The sequence below is a fragment of the Chelonoidis abingdonii genome, chromosome 5 (genome assembly GCF_003597395.2).
Source record: "Chelonoidis abingdonii isolate Lonesome George chromosome 5, CheloAbing_2.0, whole genome shotgun sequence".
NCBI classification, from domain to species: domain Eukaryota; kingdom Metazoa; phylum Chordata; order Testudines; family Testudinidae; genus Chelonoidis; species Chelonoidis abingdonii.
This window is the reverse complement of record NC_133773.1, coordinates 119242200-119261907: the sequence shown is the minus strand read 5'-3', so window position 1 is coordinate 119261907 and position 19708 is coordinate 119242200. Positions and strand designations below refer to the sequence as shown.

The 19708-nt window shown below is 39.3% G+C and overlaps 1 protein-coding gene across 4 annotated transcripts in view; it reads left to right on the top strand.

Annotated features, from left to right (window-relative positions):
• The window catches only part of STX18 (syntaxin 18), a 112266-nt gene extending 92944 nt beyond the window's left edge, over window positions 1–19322 (top strand). For 3 of the 4 annotated variants that reach the window (XM_075066598.1, XM_075066599.1, XM_075066600.1), the window contains 4 exons: window positions 1403–1491; window positions 14314–14372; window positions 15208–15277; window positions 15927–17506. In XM_075066598.1, coding sequence (XP_074922699.1) covers window positions 1403–1491; window positions 14314–14372; window positions 15208–15277; window positions 15927–16178 — 470 coding nt within the window. In that variant the 3' untranslated portion in view covers window positions 16179–17506. The other variant, XM_075066597.1, reaches the window with a different exon arrangement.
• Window positions 19323–19708: the final 386 nt, after the last annotated feature.

Here is a 19708-nt window from a genome sequence, read left to right as displayed (position 1 = left end):
ATATCCCCCCCTTAGTCTCCTCTTTTCCAAGCTGAAAAGTTCTAGCCTCTTTAATCTCTCCTCATATGGGACCCTCCCCAAACTCCTAATCATTTTAGTTGCCCTTCCTCGAACCTTTTCTAATGCCAGTATATCTTTTTTTGAGATGAGGTGATCACATCTATATGCAGTATTCAAGATGTGGGTGTACCATCGATTTATATAAGGGCAATAAGATATTGTCCATCCTATTCTCTATCCCTTTTTAAATGATTCCTAACATCCTGTTTGTTTTTTTGACCACCGCTACACACTGTGTGGACATTTTCAGAGAACTATCTACAATGACTCCAAGATCTCTTTCCTGATTAGTTGTAGCTAAATCAGCCCCCACCATATTGTATATATAGTTGGGGTTATTTTTTCCAATGTGTATTACTTTACCGCATTAAATTTCATTTGCCATTTTGTTGCCCAATCATTTAGTTTTGTGAGATCTTTTAGAAGTTCTTCACAGTCTGCTTTGGTCTTAACTATCTTGAGCAGTTTAGTAGAGATAAAAGGAATTAAAAGAGAGTGGTATTTTTCTCCTTGTCCAGAAGTACCTTACAGTAGTTAATTTTAAACTGCAATTTCTATTGTATACTCTATTTTCAGAAGTTATATATTTAAGATGTTTTAGGTCCCAGTCTTGCAAATCAAATACAACTTCACTTATGAGAATATCCCTATTGAAATGAATGGGGCTGCTCCAGTATGTAAAAACAAACAAACCTGGTGTTAAGTGTTTGCAGGCTGGAGCCTGATCTAACTTGTTGCATGTAGGCAGGCCCCTCGTGAGGAATCAGTTGCACGATTGCGGCCATAATCTGCAGAATCAACAACATAAGGAAATGAGAGGAGGTTTTTGCTAATATTTTGAAACGAGGTTCTGGGTTTAATTTTGGAAAATCGTGTGAGTAGTAAGGAGGTGGTTTTCTGAAATCTCAGGAAAGGTAATGGCTTTATACAGTTGGTGTCATTTTCAAAAGTGTACATATATTTCTGTTAACGTGCACATTGTGGCAGAAATGACTTTGTTTTGACTTTTACAAATGTCTCGTTTCCTGACAAAGGATATGATGCTGCGAAGACTTCTGCATGGGCTTAGCTTTATATACGATGAGTAATTCCCCTTGCTGCAACGTCCATACTTCAGTGCAGCTACTCCCAGTGAACAAAATTAAGTGTGTCTCTAAATCTTTGCCCCCAGTCCTGCACTTGTACATTACCTGTGTGAACTGCTGATAAATGTATAGCATGAGTCTCAGTTAACGAGAAATGAAATCTAATCATTTGATGGTTGATACTAAATGAGTAAGCAGTGGTTGTTGATTCACATGTCGGTATGCTGATGTGTTTGGGATTTTTGTTATCTTTACAGATCAGAATCTGACAGATGCCCACACTAACTTGGGGCTGTGGGGGGATGGCAAAGGTGAAGATGAACTGTCACCTGAAGAAATTCAGATGGTAAATTCTGTTTTTATATCTTCCCTCCCCCCACCTTTCCAGCTAATGCTATCTGTGCATATGATGCCTTAAGGAACACAATACACGCTCTCACTTGGCTGTTGACTTGCTTTTTATGCAGAGTAACTTACCAAATTTCTGAGTAGCAGCCGTGTTAGTCTGTATCAGCAAAAAGAACAGGAGTACTTGTGGCACCTTAGAGACTAGCAAATAACAAAGGTGCCTTTTCAACTTGGATTCCTAATTCTTAGTATCAGTTAATATTTAAAATTGCTACAAAAAAGAGAGACTGCTGTGCAGCCATGATATTAGTGAGACAGTATTTTTCAGCAATTAAAACTGCCCATTGAAATTTAAATTTAAATTGCCCTTTTAAATTGCTGCTGTAGGTTGCTGTTTCAATCATCAGACAAAGGAAGTCATGGCAACATGAAGAAACTTTTGGAAGATAAAGATTGTTGCTGCTGCTATTGCTATCCCTATTTGAGTTATTCTGTTGCCAGTTACTCTTATGTAATTTCATTCTTTTTATCTGTGAATATTTAGTGCTTATAAAAGAGATTGAGCAGGTTTTTTTAGTGTGAATAGGCAGCCTACAAGCTTTCCTTCATAGCTGTCTGTGCAGCTCACTTCTTTGCCACCTTATGAGGCTTGTTCTCAGAGCAATGTGTTGGAAAGCTAGAAAACTCAAACCCTGGGACTAACAAATGCTCTGATCCCAATTGTCAGAAGGGTAGGTAAGGAGAGAGGCAGTCTCCGAGGCTCTTCCTACACTAGGGAAAATTTCTGAATCTTTCGTGCCATTGCTAACACCAATTCAGCTCTATCAAAAGGGGCATTGCCAGCAGATCGAGGGACGTGATCATTCCCCTCTATTCAACATGGGTGAGGCCTCATCTGGAGTACTGTGTCCAGTTTTGGGCCCCACACTGCAAGAAAGGTGTGGAAAAATTGGAAACAGTCCAGTGGGGGGTAACAAAAATGATTAGGGAGCTGGAGCGCATGACTTATGAGGAGAGGCTGAGGAAACTCGGATTGTTTAGTCTGCAGAAGAGTGAAGGGGGATTTGATAGCTGCTTTCAACTACCTGAAAGGGGGTTCCAAAGAGGATGGATCTAGACTGTTCTCAGTGGTGGCAGATGACAGAACAAGGAGTAATGGTCTCAAGTTGCAGTGGGGGAGGTTTAGGTTGGATATTAGGAAAAACTTTTTCATTAGGAGTGTGGTGAAGCACTGGAATGGGTTAGTTAGAGAGGTGGTGGAATCTCCTTCCTTAGAGGTTTTTAAAGTCAGGCTTGTCAAAGCCCTGGCTGGGATGATTTAGTTGGGGATTGGTTCTGCTTTGTGCAGGGGGTTGGACTAGATGACCTCCTGAGGTCCCTTCAAACCCTGATATTCTACGAGTCTAATGTCAGCCACTGGTTATCACCATCATTTCATGCTGTATCAGTTAACCCTGCTGTTGGCAGAGCTGATTGACATGGTGCTTTAAAACGCAAGTAACAGCTGTAGCCCATCTATATGAGGTCTCCATGTCACTAAACTTTCCCTAGTGTGGACAGGACCCAAAGTATTCAGAAACCAGGTCTAGTGGGACTTTGACATTACCACTTTGTATTGCACTGAAGCAAACTGGAAGCAATACAGCAAACAGGCCTTAGGTTGTAATGTCCTCAGCATGACTAGTGTTGCTAAGCAGAAGGCTGCTGTATCCAGTAGTATCTGAAGCTTCCATGATGGTATTCAAGAGTAGTTCTATGCAATGTTCACTCTAATTTTTTCCATCCATGTGCGGATTGAATTTTGTTATGTGCATCAATATCGAGGTAATGTGTGGATATGCGCCACCAGTATATATTTAAAATATATATTTTTTAAAAATTACCATAGGGATAATTACTCCAGCCAGGACCGATTAGGCATTTAGAACTCACTACTCAAAGAATTGAATGTAAGCATAAGAGAGAAATAAAAATTGTGAAAGGCATAGATCAGTCAAATAACTAACACAGCAGCACTTTGAAAGAATAAAATTACAGAGACTGTAAGTGCATTGCAGGAAGTATCAAGAAGTAACAACAACAGTAATGAGGGGGGAGGGATAGCTCCGTGGTTTGAGCATTGGCCTGCTAAACCCAGGGTTGTGAGTTCAATCCTTGAGGGGGCCACTTAAGGATCTGGGGGCAAAAATCAGCTAGTGAAGGCAGGAGACTGGACTCAATGACCTTTCAAGGTCCCTTCCAGTTCTAGGAGATTGGTATATCTCCAATTATTATTATTATGTTATACAAGTATGTGTTAGGTGAGTGTGAAAGACTGTATGTGTGTGAGAGAGACACATGCTGCCCCCTTAAGTATGCTGCCCGTTTAAGTTGATTGGCACTCACCAGTCTGAAGCCTGTTTTGTTCAGACACAGCAGCAGCTGCCAGCAATCTCCTTCCTACTCCTGAGCCCTGTCGTATCCCCTCCCCTGCTCTGTGGAGATGGGATACAGGGGTGGGGGGGAGGAGGACACTCTCCCCCCTGCTCCACACAGCAAGCAGGAGGCTCTCAGAAGCTGCTGGCCAGGGGCTCCAAGGCAGAGGGCAGGAGCAGCACAGCAGTGGGTGGAGGGGTACCTGAAGTGTACGACACTTGATAGACTGTTGGGCAGCCATATAGCTTAGAGGGAGCTTAGGTCCTAGGTAGAGCACTATAATACCCATCCTAGACATGACAAAGGTGTAAATAACTGTGGAGAGGGCTACAGCTAAGGAAAAAGGTCACACTCACTTAGCTAATCACAGATTAAAAGAACAAATACTCTTGACCACAGTTGCTGAATGTCTAGGAGGAGGGTGAGGGACCAAAACAGCCCCCTGAATTGCAGACCGCATTGCGAAAGAGTGAATGTGGCCCCTCTCAAGAGAAAGGAGCAGACATGATACTACTTAAAGCCCTTAACAAGCTTCCCTGGATGATGATAACCTCCTCCTCCTCACGCATCTTTTTTTTTTCCTCTCTCAATCTGACATAAAAAGGCCACTCTTTCACAGAGGCCTCTCTTCTTCTGTTTTCTTCCAGCAGTCTGGATGCTAATGTTAAAGCTCTCCATGTAAATCTCCTGCAGGTCAAATGGAGGTTAACGCCAACTATTTGAGTTGCTATATATAAAATGGTTTTCTAATAGTTGATTAATAACCTTGTTAGTGTCTTTTCTTTTGGCTCTGTGCTATATACTAGGTTTTGGACCAGTTGCCATTCTCTTTATTCTAGCAGTTTAGAATAAAGTTTCATGGCATCTCTATACAGTGTTTAAAGATTTCTTTTTAAGTGCTTGAGAAATAAATATTCACAAGGAGATGATGGAAGGAATTCTGGAATTCACAATCCTGAGCTAGCTGTAGTCTGACCTTCTGTCAACTATTCCTAAGGGATAGCCGCTGGATGTTTTTAGAAAGTGCATTATTACTCCATGCAGTCTTTCAGAGTCCTCTTGCTCTTCATTTTTATTTTTTATATACTTGCACTTGGTATTGTCCATCTTACATCGGCTCACTTTTTACACTTCATTTGCTGTGTGTCACGAGTGACACTTAATATAAAAAAAAAAACCTGCCTGAAATCAACATTGACGTTCTGAACTAAATAAACAAATACAAGGCCATCCTGTCACTTTTATTCTTAATGTGCCTTGTTGTGCTGACATTTGGCAGGATGATACCCCAAACATGACGATGACCTTACACCCCTACCAGGCCTAGGCAAGTGAAGTAACTTGGGTTGGAAGTTTTAACCTTAGCTCCAGATTTAATAGCCTGGTCAGTGGAGCATCAGATGCAGAATGCTACTGAGTTTTGTTTTTTTTTAAATCTCTGCTTGCAAAGTGATATATTAACATAGTAAGTAAATTGCTCTTGGGATGTGCATTAGTTTACTTTTAAATATTAACTGCAAATTTTCACTTCAAATGTGTTTTTGTTATCAACAAAGGAAAAGTAGCTTCCCTTAGTACTGGAGCAAATAGCACTGAAAATACAGCAGGAAACAAGAGGTGGAAGAAGCATACAGAAGCAAGCTATCACTATAACTAGCGTTACCCTCTCTCCTGCCCTCACATACTTAAAATGTTGCCAAAAGTCAATCCTGAGCTGGTTGGCTGATTTTCTTTTGATGGAGGTGTAAGCTTGTCCGTATGTTGAACCTTCCTTACCTGCAGTTCAAGTGCTGGAGTCCTACCTGAAAAATCCCTGATATTTTACCCAAGTTCTCTTTCGCTATACAAGCATTGTAAGAGGCAAATATGGCCAGCATTAATCAAAACTGTAAGTAAGGTACTTCAGCTTCTCACCCCCCCAAGTGGGATTTGAACTTAGTGTTATCTGCCCTTATGGTTCCCCCCTTTGACCTGTTAGCCTCTTGCATGTGGTCTTTTTAGTGACCATCACCTCCATGAGGGAGAGTAGGTGAGCTGCATGCCCTGCCTTGTTTTGTTAAGGACAAGGTACAGTTTAGGCCACAGTTTCTCTCCAAAGGAGTACGTGTCTTCCATCTCAGTCAGTATATTTACTGGTTTTCTTTCCAAAGTCACAAACTCGTAAGGACAAACCAAAGCTCCACATTCTGGATGTTCTGGCTTTTTGTCTAGATATAATGAAGCCCTTTCAGATCTCTTCCCAACTATTAGTCTCCTGTGCAGAACAATGACTGTCCAAGTGGATCACCAGCTCTTGTTGTCATGTGCTACAACATGTAGGTTGCCACCCTTCCAGAAACACTGTCTGTACATTCAACCAGAGCGTCCAACATCCACAGCATTTGTAGGAAACATCCCTATTGTGGATACTTGTAGAGTAGCAATGTGGTCGTCAGTCCACACCTTTGCGAGATATTGTGATTGCCACCGGGGCAAGGGAAGATACTAATATAGGGAAAGCAGTTCTACAGTCCCTCTTCCAGTGAGATTCTTCGCCCCACCTTCACTGGAAACTCTACGGGAGTCACCTAGTGTAATGGACATATGCAACTACTCAAAGAAGCAAGAACGGTTACTCACCTCTCATAACTGTTGTTCTTCAAGATGCATTGCATGTCCATTATACAGCTCACCCTCCTTCCCCAAACCTCCAGGATGTTTCAACTAAGGGTCGGGTATGAAGGAAGTGAAGGGTGGGCAGCATGGCTCTGCCCTTTATACCCTCAGCTTGGAGCATGAGGGCACCAGGCATAGGCATGGCCTCTATGGATACTGCTAGGGAAAACCCTTCAGCACTGGTGCACAGGATGCCCACACTTCTAGTGTAATGAACATATACTCCACATCTCGAAGAACAACAGTTATGAGAGGCAATTAACCATTCTTTACTGTTATTGCCCTCTTTCCTTCTCTCGCTCTCTTTTTTCATATGAGCAGTAAGAATGTTACTGATATAATCTTTTCCTACCAATTGATGCTTAAAGTGCTTCTAGCAAGACTTAATTCTATTTTCTAGACCTAATATAAATAGTTTTATTATTAAATATAACTAGATGAGGCTATTTACAAAATGCAGGGATGTGTTTAATGGTTTTGGCTAAATGAACTGCACTGTCGCCAACACCTGAAATCATTTTTGAGCAATAGTTCTGCAGGTATGCCTGAAGTTTGGAGACGTGCTGGCACCTAGCCAAAGGATTTTGTGTATATTTTGATGAATTTTAGGTTATTTTAATATTATTGTGTTGATTAACAAGAACTCAAAACTGATAAATTTCCAAGCTGTTCTGAAAGATTTTCTCCCCCGGCAGAAATAAAACATTTGACAAAACACTGGGCCCAATTTTTCATTTGTGTGCAAAAACTAAATTTAGTGGAATTACATTAGTATGAGTAGAAATCAGGCAGCTATATGCTCTTCCTTTGAGCATTGCATTAGGACATTGTGTCAGATAATATGTTTCATCACAACACTGCATCAACCTAGTCTTTTCAATGCAAGAATCTCAATGTGCTTTACAAATGTTAATAAATCCTCACAATATCCAATAGCTGATTTGATAAGAGGCATTTAGACATTTCTCCTCTATTTTTATGTATGCTATTACAGGAGTAGTTAATTTTTATTCTTTTAATTCTTTTTCTGTGAATAATGGTCTATAATGATCCAGTTGCATGGAAGTTACATTTATTTTAAGTAAATTGGCTCCCAAAACGTACAAGGTGAGAAATACTGTAGAAACTGGAGTATTGGTTTTAAATTGGAATGTTTAAATTGGGTTTAAATTGGTTCACAATCAGTGTTTCATGATCTTTCTTGAGGGTAAGATAATGAGTTAAACCTCTATCATATGGCCACAACTGCAATTTAATTCATTATTTCACCCACAGGAGAGATCATTACATGGTCCAAAATGGTTGCAGACTATTGTATGATTTGTGCAATAAATCCTAATTTATAACCCATAGTGCAGGTATATTAATGCTTTTATAGTTATTGTAAGCAGATGTCTTGTGGTCAGATTGAGTGTAATTAAATCTGTTTCTGTTTGAAAAGGTCTAATTTCCTCAACTACTTTCATCTTATTTTTTGTCTATGGTTAAATCACATACAGACATTTAATGATGTATCTCTTGGGATAACAAAAAAGAACTCTGATTATTACTTTTATTCATTAAATCTTGGGCAAAGTCTAAGCAATTTGTCACTTTGTACCACCCTTTTGTAGCAGCATATTTTACTGTCCTAAAAAGAGCTTTCTTTATTAAGCCATAGATAGTTGAGCTATATTTAGATTGCCGTAGTTTCAGTTTTATGTTTCTATCATGTAAATTCTTTTGTGACATATTGATGTATTATGTGCACTGTGTTCTAACCTTTTGTTCAATTGACTGTTCTATCATAGCTTATTACAGTGCAGACCAAATAATTCATTAGCCATCATTTCAAATTACAAAGTTTATCTAGGGATATTTTTTTAAAATCTGAGTGGAGGATTTGGGATTTCTTTTAGAATACATTCTCAAAGTGGATTTATACTATTTGTAACAGATCACAAGCATTTACTGTGTATTGAAAATCTGATTTCTAAACTGGTTATACAATTCTTACTAGAGTGCTAAAAAATGGTAAAATTTTTGGTGCTGTATTTTTAATGCAGGACTGTTCTGTCAAAGTTAGACTCAGGACTCAGTTTGTCAGACCACTCTGTTTTATTAGCACAGCGCTCTGCTAATAACATCCAGATAATGTGAGCACCATGCAAGACACAAACTATCTTATTTATACAGATAAAAGAGCGGGAATTAGACAAAGGGACAAAGAAAAACAATAACAGTAAAATGCATCTGGGGCACAGCATGCATATCCTACTTCCTTCCTAACTCTTATCGATCTAAGGCTAATACTTCACTCAATTGCCCTTAAACGGTGCAATTGTTCTATGTTAATATCTGTATCCTGACACCTGGATTATGCAGCATTCCAACAATTTTGCTTAAAGGTACAGACAGCATTTCTTTAATCCTTCTATTTTCACAATATAATTCATTCTGCTTTACAGTTCCAATTTATTCCTGCAGCAGCACGAACAAGTTTGAATAGTCCTGCGTGAAAAAATTCAGCACCAGCATTTACAAACAGCTATAAATTTCGTCCTTCTCCAGTCAATTACTATCTTGACTACTTGGTGCTGGACCTCCTGGGCTTGGTACACCACTTTACTTCAGGTTTACACTGTGTTGACTCCATTTAATATTACAATAGTGTAAACCTGACATAGTGCAGTGGTGAATCAGTCCCACCAGGTTAACTCTTGTAGCCATTCATTACTATAAGAGTAAATAGTCTATACTAGTCATTAGATTTGTTAACACATGCTCCCTTTGCGAGGAAGAATCTCCAAAGACAAGTCCTTGTCATGGGAGGTAATTTAATTATTAGGTTGGGATGTTAGGATTTCTGCCAGAATCTGTGGGCAGGGGAATAGGCTTGACTGCGTATGGATTGCTGCTAATAAGATTGAAGCTTTGGGAGACACTTTCTAGAGTGCTTCAATGCCTGTGGGGAATGGGGGCATCACTCTGTAGTTGAGGATGGGTAGGCCATGGCTGTGGCGCAGTTGAATATTCCAGTTACATGGAGTGTAGCTGTTACAAGCCACCCTAAAATATAATCTGTAGAACAGGGTAGGACATTTTGGAAGAAACAGATGAATGGAAACAGATAAATTATCGTATTTAGCACCTCCTCTTCTGTTTGTTAATGTCGAGACATAATAATTGGACACTTAGTCCTTTTAATTGGGTTAATGTTCATTTAAATATCAGAATGAAAAAAATGCCATCACAATTACTAAAATAGATCTTTCAAAATGTAAGACAGTCTGTTGTCGTGGTGACCACTCTGTAACACCCCCTGTTGGCCAAACGTGGACACTGAAGGCACCTCTGTCGTTTCTCCGTGAGAGCTTTCCAGACACCACGCTGTTTCGAGATGTGACCAAGTCACAAACAACACTTCTTCCAGGGTAGCACCAAGTCACTAAATTCCCAGCAAACCACAAGGGTTTCTGCCTTTCAGGAGTTCTCTTTCAGCCATGGGCTTGTTCCAGCCCCTTTCTGGGCTACAGTTGAGTTTGTTTGGCTCTGAGATAGCATGCCATTTCCCCCTGGAATACCATTTCTAGGCATTTCCCTGGAATTACCGTCCTCATCCCTGCTGGGCTCTGTTCCTTGTGTCCTTCCCTACTCTGGTGTAGAGCACCAGGCCACAAGGCTGGTAGCTTTGAATACACAGCCTCCTGCAAGACCATCACCTCAGGATTGTCAGGGCCGGTGCAAAGAGATTCGCCCCTAGGCGAAACTTCCACCTTGCACCCCTAACCAGCTAAACCCCCCCCCACGGCAGCTAACTCAGCCCCCCATCTGGGGAGCCCCCTTCCACTGTGACAGCTAACCCCTCTCCCCCCCGTCCCCCAACGGCAGCTAACCCTGCCTGGGGAGACTCCCCCCCCACCACGGCAGCTAACCCTGCCTGGGGAGACTCCCCCCGCCCCACGGCAGCTAACTCTGCCTGGGGAGACTTCCCCCCACCACAGCAGCTAACCCTGCCTGGGTAGCCCGCCCCAGCTCACCTCGGCTCCACCTCCTCCACTGAGCACACCGGCGCTGCTCTAATTCTCCTCCCTGCCCAGGCGTGTGGCGCTGATTGAAGGAGACTTCGAGCTGGGCAGTGTGCTCAGCGGAGGAGGCAGAGTGGAGGTAAGCTGGGGGGGGGGAGCTGTTCCTCTGTGCACCTCCCCCCCCGTTACTGTGGGCAGCCCTCCCCGTGCGCCCCCCCACCCAGCTCATCTCCACTCCACCTCCTCGCCTGAGGAGACTTTTAGGCGCCCCCAACCGCTAGGCGCCCTAGGCAACCACCTAGTTTGCCTAAATGGTTGCACTGGCCCTGAGGCTTGTCACAGGAGCCTGCCTGCTCTCTCTGATTCTGCTCCAGACTGATCTCTCTCAGCCCTTCTTCTCTGAGGCAGATGTCCATTAAAGCATCATCTGACACCCCTTAGCCCTGCCCTTTCAGGCTGGGAAACAGCTAATTAATTGTGGCATATGGGGCTGGTCCCAATTCTCCTTAAAGGGATCAGTCACATTGTGACATCATCTATCCGTAATGAGTAAATAAATCCCAGAACAGTGTATCCTGAAAAGAAATAGTCTAAAATTCAGGCTTCCTTTCTTGAAGGGCAAACTTCCTCATCATAGATCTGCTTGGTATGTTCTATACCTGGAATGGTCTAATGGTCACTCTGTGAACTAAAACCATTTGGAAGGGAAGAAGTGCCTGACCATACCCCCCCCAAAAAAGGGAAGAAAAAGAATTTGGACTGTTGCTGTGTTGGAAAGTTGGAATAGTGTTACCAGCAGGAAAGAAGAATACTGGATTGTTATACACAGTATTCAGTGACATATCCTAGAAATATGGATCAACTAGTAGACATTATGGAGGCACTGTTTAGGCCTCCATAGTTAAAGCAGTGTTGATTCAGCGTCTTGAATCTCTGAAAGTAAGATTCAACTTCTGTGTTAGTACAATTCCAGTGTATCTTCCTGAAATTTGCAGCACATAATCTATAAATAAAGACTGAATTTTCTGAGGGTTTTCAAATAAATGTCAATTAGCTTGAGATAAAAGTAGATCTTTTGAAAAATTTGTGCTGTGAGCATAATCCTTTTTTATGCTAAGAGGACTGGGGGGAAAGTGATAGGGTGAGCAACGAACATTGTGATTAATTATGAAAGATGGCAGCATAATGGCATTAAAGTTGCCTGCTCATGCAGATTGGAGCTGCACAAAAGCTGAGTTTGATGAGGTCTGTGCCATATTGTGCACAATGATTTACATGCAGTATCTTGAAAAAATTAATGATGAATTAAATGTTTAAATTACTCTGAAGTATTGAAATGTTTACATTGTCCATCATTTAAAAAAAAAAAAACAGCTTAGGGCATTTTCAGTAATGTCTGTGTGGAAAGCGAAATGTCTAGCTACCAACATGAGACTAATTTTACATTACTGTAACTACCCGTCTTACCTGTTAAAGATCATGGTTCAGGCAGTTACTAAATTCCTCTGCTTTTTGCATTGACATATAGTGTTCTGAGTAATTTTTGCTTAATCCGTACAAAACTTCTGTTTCTTAGAAATACTGGGCATTTGCTCAGATTGCTACTAATTCCTACTGGACAGCGCTGCGGAGCCAGTGCATGGAGTGGGGACAGCACATGGAGTACTTATGACTTTCCCTCCGCCTAGGAGCTGGAGGGACATGCTGGCCGCTTCTGAGAGCTGTGTGTGGAGCCAGGTGGGGAGCCTGCCAGTGCTGCCAACCGGACTTTTGATGGTCCGGTCAGCACTGCTGACTGGGTATTCCAGTCAAAAAGTGGACACCTGGCAACCCTATAATGGAGAAGCGTATTTTTTATTGCTAATGAAATTGAAACTTGATTAGATTATGCAAAACACAAAGGAAGTGTTTTAATAGATGAGTTCAGTGTAAATAGCAAGTGTTCTTGAAAGAAATGGAATAATACTCATTCTCTTTGCACAGTTAAGGTGCTGGACTATTTCACTCTGGTCCTGTGTGAAATTATTTGGAGTGTGGGGACCATATTTTCCACTATTCCACTGCTACGTATGGGGCTCTATATTTAAAAAGAAAGTATATCACAGGCGCATCCTACCTTTTGTGTATTATAAGTATTAATGTTTCATATTCAGTAAAATTTTCACAGAAAATAAATCAACCCGGCATTTTCAACCTACAGCTTTTCAGGGACTCTTTGAAACTTTGTAGTGGTTGATTTCAGAAGCATACCTTCTTGGCTCCTACTCAAGCACTGCTCTTATAGAAGTAATCAACATAATTCTGAATTCCTCGGGGTGGGGTTTTCAAATGGAACTTGTGACTTTCAATGGGATTTGTTCTCCTATATCACTTAGGCACTTTGGAAAATCCCATCCCCCATCTAAATACAGTTTCATAATGTGGTGATTAGGGCATAGAAACAGACAGTTAAGGGTTAATTCCTCTTTTACCTGTAAAGGGTTAAGAAGTTCACATAGCCCAGCCAACACCTGACCAGAGGAACCAATGCGGGGACAAGATGTTTTCAAAGAGGGAGGAGGGAAATGAGTCTTTGGTCTGTTCAGTAAGTTTGTGCTGGAGGAAAGGATCCAGGAATCAGCCATCTAACATTTTTAAAAGTAGTAAGTGTTTAGAGAAGGAAGGTATTAGATTATGGTTATTTTCTTTTGTGACTTCCTTTTGCATAAGAGAGAGAATCAAATTGAGTTTCTTTGTGTAACTTTAAGGTATTTGCCCAGAGGGACATCCTCTGTGTTTTGAATCTGTTGTCTGTGAGAGTCGCTTGCATGCTAATCTCACAGAGGTATTTCTTTCGCTCCTTTTCTTTAATTAAAAAGTATTCTTTTAAGAACCTGATTGATTTTTTCCTTGTTTTAAGATCCAAGGGTTTTTTGGATCTGGGCTCACCAGAAATTGGTGGGAGGTGAATCAGTCTCAGTCCTGCCAGAAAAAGGGGGATAAAGACTGGGGAAATATTTGGGGGGAAGACAGAGTTTCCAAATGATTCTCCCATAAACATTTGTTTAAACTATTTGGTGGTGGCAGCTACTAGATCTAAGCTGGTAAATAAACTTAGGGTTATCTCATGCAGGTCCCCACATATGTACCCTAAAGTTCAGAGTGGGCGTGACACCTTGACACCTAGTAAAATCTGTTTATGGTTATTTGCTGGGAAAATGTAAATTTAAAAGCTGCTTAATTGAGAAACCCCAATTTAAAATGAAGAGTGACCAGTTAGAGAGACTGCAGCTGTACTGGCCTTTGCTTTATTTTCTAAAATATCAGTACTAGATGTCAGAAAGTTTTTATATTTTGGCAAACTCAAGCTCTTCATTTCATACCACACATAATATCTATACTATAGCTGCTTCTCAAGTGAAAACATATATTAAGTCAGGAGGAATGTTGCTTTTATTGTGTCTTTTGTGTACTTGTGCATTGAGCAAATCTGTAAAATCATTTTGGCTCATCATTGGGGGAAAAGAGGAGAATAGTGGCTTTTCAGGTGGCTGGTTAAAGCAAACATGTTCATGTTGGGTTTTTTTACTTCCCAAACTGGGGTGACTAATACAGAAAGATCTCTGTAGCTCTTAAACATTGATTGCTAGTGAATTAATTATAATTAATACTGAAATCTTGCTTTCTTGTTTAGAATGTCTTTTACAACAGTCTGATCTGTGAGTTCATGTGTTTTTTGTTGTTGTTTTGTTTTCCTCCTTTAGTTTGAACAGGAAAACAAGCGACTTGTTGGTGAGATGAATAGCCTATTTGATGAAGTGAGGTACAACTTTCTCTTATTTGCTGGGTTTGCATGTTTTATAACCAGGGTCCTGTGTTCCAGGGCTACAGTCCACCTCTTGCTAATATCTTGCTCCAGAATATGAGCTTTCATTTAAAAAACTGAAGTCCATAAAGTTGGGTATAAACCTTGAAAATGTGAACTGAATGTAAACTCATGCCATGTTGTTTCCCGAGTCTACAGGCAGCCTGAAAAAAATCTCCACAAGGTGTTTGATGTTTCCATTTGATGGATTATGTCTGAAACTTAAATGTAGCTATTTAAATATTAACTGTTTCATTGCTGATCATTTTAATAGAAACATCCAGATTGTTTCCCTATAATGCCCAATTATCTCCCATGCTTCTCCAGCTGAAAAAGACCCAACTTCCCACCTACGAAACCCCTCCATCTTTTCTCTGACAACTTATACCATACGTGTGTTTTCAATACAAGTCTTCAGCAATCAAAAACTGTAAACATGGGGTCAGCTTAAAATAAAATAGATATGTCAAAATAACTAATCTAAGGGCTACTGTAATTGTATTATTCATTTCCATATCATTTTGATAACACTCTTCTCCCTCATTGTTAATATAAGTGAAGCTGCTACAGAACTTCCAGTATACTCCAGCACATCTGCAGGCTCCATTCCCTCTCACCATAAACATGGAATATTTGTCCATTACTGCTAACTAAACAAATTGCTGATAAAATGACTACCTTATTAATAGTGTGATTTGCTGGGTTTGAGGATTTGAGTCTAGAGTGAATCTGCAGTGGAAAATCTGTGCACTAACACAATGACATATCTTGGGGGGTGTTTTGTTTTGTCAAGACAAATTGAAGGGAAAGTGGTTGAAATCTCCAGACTTCAAGAGATATTCACAGAAAAAGTCTTGCAACAGGTAAAAAAACATTTGCTGCTGTAACATCAAAATGTCAAGAGAAATAACTGAACTGTATGCTTAAGAGAAATGAGCTTTTCCTGCAGACATTTCTCAGCTGTGAAATTGCTCTGTGTCTTGTTAGTTGCATTATGTTATCAGAGATGTGAATAAAAGAAAACACAGACACAGAGGAAAAATGGAACTTAAAAGTCGTGTTTCAAAGTCAAATACATGATGGCTTTTCCTGCATAATATTCTGAGTAGATACATCTTCCTAGTAACATTAAAAGAGAGAAACTCTTGAATTAACTGTTAAGGTCCCTTTGCCTCAGAACAGTGTATTATTAATGTTGCTTGTTACTTATGCTCAGTTAGCGGCATTTTGGAAACTAAACATCTTTCCTAAAACAACTGGTGAAAAATTATATGCTACACGTGGGTCTGATACAAGGCTACTGAAGTCAATGGAAGTTTTTCTATTGATTTCAGGCTCCTAGTGACATAGACAGAAAATTTAAGATTTAATTAACCCTCGGTCCCTTGAAGATTGGTAAAGAAGCACATAAGATATTAAGACACATACTTGTGATCTGTTCTGACCCAGATCTTTACAGTTAACATTTTCTGCAGAATTTGTCATTGTCTTTATGGAACTCTTGCTCAACAGGACACCGAAATTGACACTATTCATCAGTTAGTTGTGGGTGCAACAGAAAATATCAAAGGCGGCAATGAAGACATAAGAGAGGTAATGTTACTAAGTAGTGTTTCGATGCATTTCTTGCTACTAGCTATCAAAGCGTTTTTGCCTAAGCAATACCCTATACCATGGCCATATTTGCAACTTGTAGCTACCTTAGGGGTATATCTGATTAACAATAGTAGTGTGGGTGGAACCTACCTGGATCACTTACACTGAAGTGTAGTCTGTGAAACTTCATGTTTCACTAATGTTGATCTGAACAACCACTGGGACCTGTAAACTTTGCTGGTCTTCATCTCCTTGTTGAAGATGAAGATGACCCTGCGCTGCATGTAGTCACCTATGGCAGTGTCCCTAAGGAGGTTAGTGGACGAAGACACCACTGAAATTGATGGAAATGTAGTCTTGATACATTATCTTGATCAGAAGAGGCCCTTCCCCATACTGCATAAGATCTTGTTTATAGGTTCACTTATCTAAATGCCTAAACTTGAATTTAAGACCCTATCATTAGGCACTTATTTTTGAAAATCTGTTTGGGACATTATTTTCAGACACTTGATTTAGGATTGTTATTTCTCAGATTCGGTTATCCAAAAGGTAACATGGCGTAGCGGGCGGAGCATATGATGGCAGGGATGAATTTTTTTAGACTAATTGTCAACAGACTAAATAGATTATTATTAATAATAATCAGCACTCAAGTACAATGCATCTCATTCATCGCTCTCAAATCATCATTATCTTCATTTTACAGCTGGTGGAACTGAGGCACAGAGAGTGTAACTAACTTCCCTAAGGTCACATAGTGTGTCAGTGGCAGAGCTGGGACTAACACACAGATCTTCTGATCCACATTAACTTGGGGAAGTCATTTAACCTCTGTTTCAGTTTTCTTACCTGTAAAACTCTTTTTAAGATCCACAAATGAAAACTTCTCTACTTAAGAATTGAGACTGATACTATTAATGGTAGTCTATTGATAATAAGTCTAAAATAACCCCCCATCCTTACCATTTCAGTTGAAAAACAAATCTTGGAATCAATGTTTGCTATTTTGAACTTGGTCATTTACAATATTGCTTTGTCCTAGGTTAAATCAGCCCTCAAGTAACAGCTATTAAGTTATTTAATCACCAAAGAGCTTTAATAGAAGAGTTTAGAGAAGCTTTCTCTTGTTCTTAGAAAGTCAATGTTTGGCATTGAAATAGATAATGTATGCATTTTTTAATCAATTCTTAAACACTTTCTTTAGAACTGTTCATTATTGTGCATGGCATATGTTCTATCATTAACTAACTCAACTATATTGGTAGGATGGGGGATTGCTTTTTTCCTTCAGTTGACTCTGCTTTTGAAATTTTGAGGCCTGAGTCATGGGGGGAGAATCTAGAGAAATATGGGCTAAACTCTTCTCTAAGTGAAGTCAATGGTGAGTTTTGCCACTGGCTTAAACAGGTGACTGGGCCCAGATGGACTGTTGGTTGAGTCATATAATGGAAATCTAGTATTTTTAAGGAAAAATAGTCACTAAGCTCATATCTTCCTACAGGCAATCCAAAAAAACGCTGGATTTCGAGTATGGATCCTTTTCTTCCTTGTAATGTGTTCATTCTCCTTGCTTTTCCTGGACTGGTATGACAGTTAATAAAACAACGTCTATGTGTTGTTTGTATAAGATATAGACATTCCTCCTCTCAAAGCAGGATACACTATTTGCAAATGTCATACTGTTGTGACTGGAAAATATTTTCTAGCAAAAAAGTGTGTGTATACCACTCTTGCAGTGAACAGATCAACACCATTTAAGTCCATTCAGCAGCTTCATAAAACAAAAGGTAGTCTTCCAAAGCTAAAAACTTTGAATCAGCTAGCAAGTAAAAAGCAGGCTCAGGTTTAGTAAGTTGCAAGAAATTTTCAATAAAATGTAAATTATACATTTAAGAAATTGTAGGCCACCAAGCCAATTAGTGGAAAGTTCACGATGTACAATGAAGAAAATTGTTGCAATGCAGACAGGGTTGAGCTTTTCTATCTCTCATCTCAGATTTCTTTTTAGTCACATCACTCACTATAAATTGTAATAACTTTGTACATCTGTGAGAGCCACGCCTAATCCTGTAGAATTAGTTTGTGCAGGAGTCATTTGTATTTGTTGGAAAATGATTTTCTTTAACATACATGACACTTCTTGGAACCTAGCATAAGTAAGTAAAGCTTTATAACAGTGTTTAATTATAGTAAACACATTGTGATGCAACTGATGTATTGAGATGTTGGAACAAAGCTGAAGAATAGATAACATAGAAGCCAAACTTTTTGAAGTATTAAAGTTATTAACTACCTAAACAAAAAATAAACCCCAGGAGCTTATGACCCACCTCCTGTTGAAGTCAGGGGGAAGACTCCCATTGACCTCAAGGGCTGCAGGATCAATCACCAAACAAGTTTTATGTTTCCAGCTGACTGAAATTTTTGAATGTTTTCTTTTGAGGATAGTAACTAGTCTTACTGTTCAGCAAAGTTGTTTACTGGTCTAAGTTTAAGGGGAAATATTTAAATCACATCTCTGAAGGATAATAATAAGCAAATCTTATCGTATAAAATTTGAATTCATGTTTTTGGTAATTTTGATCTAAAAGTTCATTTTACTGTGTGTCTTGGGAAATGTATGTCAACATACTGTATGCAACAGACAATATCATCCTTATTCTTTATTTTGCATGAAGTGAAAATGTCAAAAGTTACATGTGAATTAATTTACATTCAATAAAGTACATGTCTACTAGCAGACAAAACATGGTATGTTTTAATGTGTTTACATGAGTTTGAACTTTTTTTAAAATGCAAAGAAAATTTTGGCACATAATTTATTGCTTTTTATGCATTCCACAAAGCATAATAAACAAAGCTTTTTGTAGTTCATAACTATATAATGCACACTTATTGTTATGTTTGGTATCAAACCTATAGAATTGAGAAGCAGTTGTGATTTTGTACTTTATTGGTATGTAAAGTTCTTGATACTAAAATACACTGATAATGGATTAGAAGAAAACCAAAAAGTGGAGCTGACCAAGTTTGTTCTACAGAACTAGACAAATAACCTATGGTTTCCTTTCATTTTTGTATAGTGTCTACAACAATGGAACTTTTGACATGTCCACTAGAAAATCACATTAAATAAATATGAAAGTAAAAGTGAATCTCATACCTAAAAGCATCACACGCTTATTTTGTCTAACTGGCAGATTAATAAAATTTTTGTAATGCATATTTAAGATTAAATGAAAAAATTGTTTCATACAAATTAAGAAATGTCAATACAATGAAACATCAAACTTGAACGTGCACCCACAATATACTAGACTTATCTACATTTTTTCCTCAAATCATAAACAGTTATGCTTCTTCAGTTTTGACATGTCATTTTAAAACAGCAAGTAGTATAAACTAATACATTAGTTTCACTTGTGATGTCCTGTAGTTTAAAAATCAGAAAATTGCAAACAGCATAGTTAACTCAAAGCAATTCAGAATATATATCAAAAAAGGGGAAAGTATTAATGTTGTATAAAAGGGATTTTTTTTAAAATGTTACTCCCTCGGTCATATCAGACAAATTACAGAGGGCTGACTACATCTAGAATGAAAGGCTTTCTGCCTTTCTTCAGTGTGATCAAAGGATGTCCTTTCTCATGAGAACACCCTCCAGTTCATAAGTTGCCTTTACACAACTTGAACAA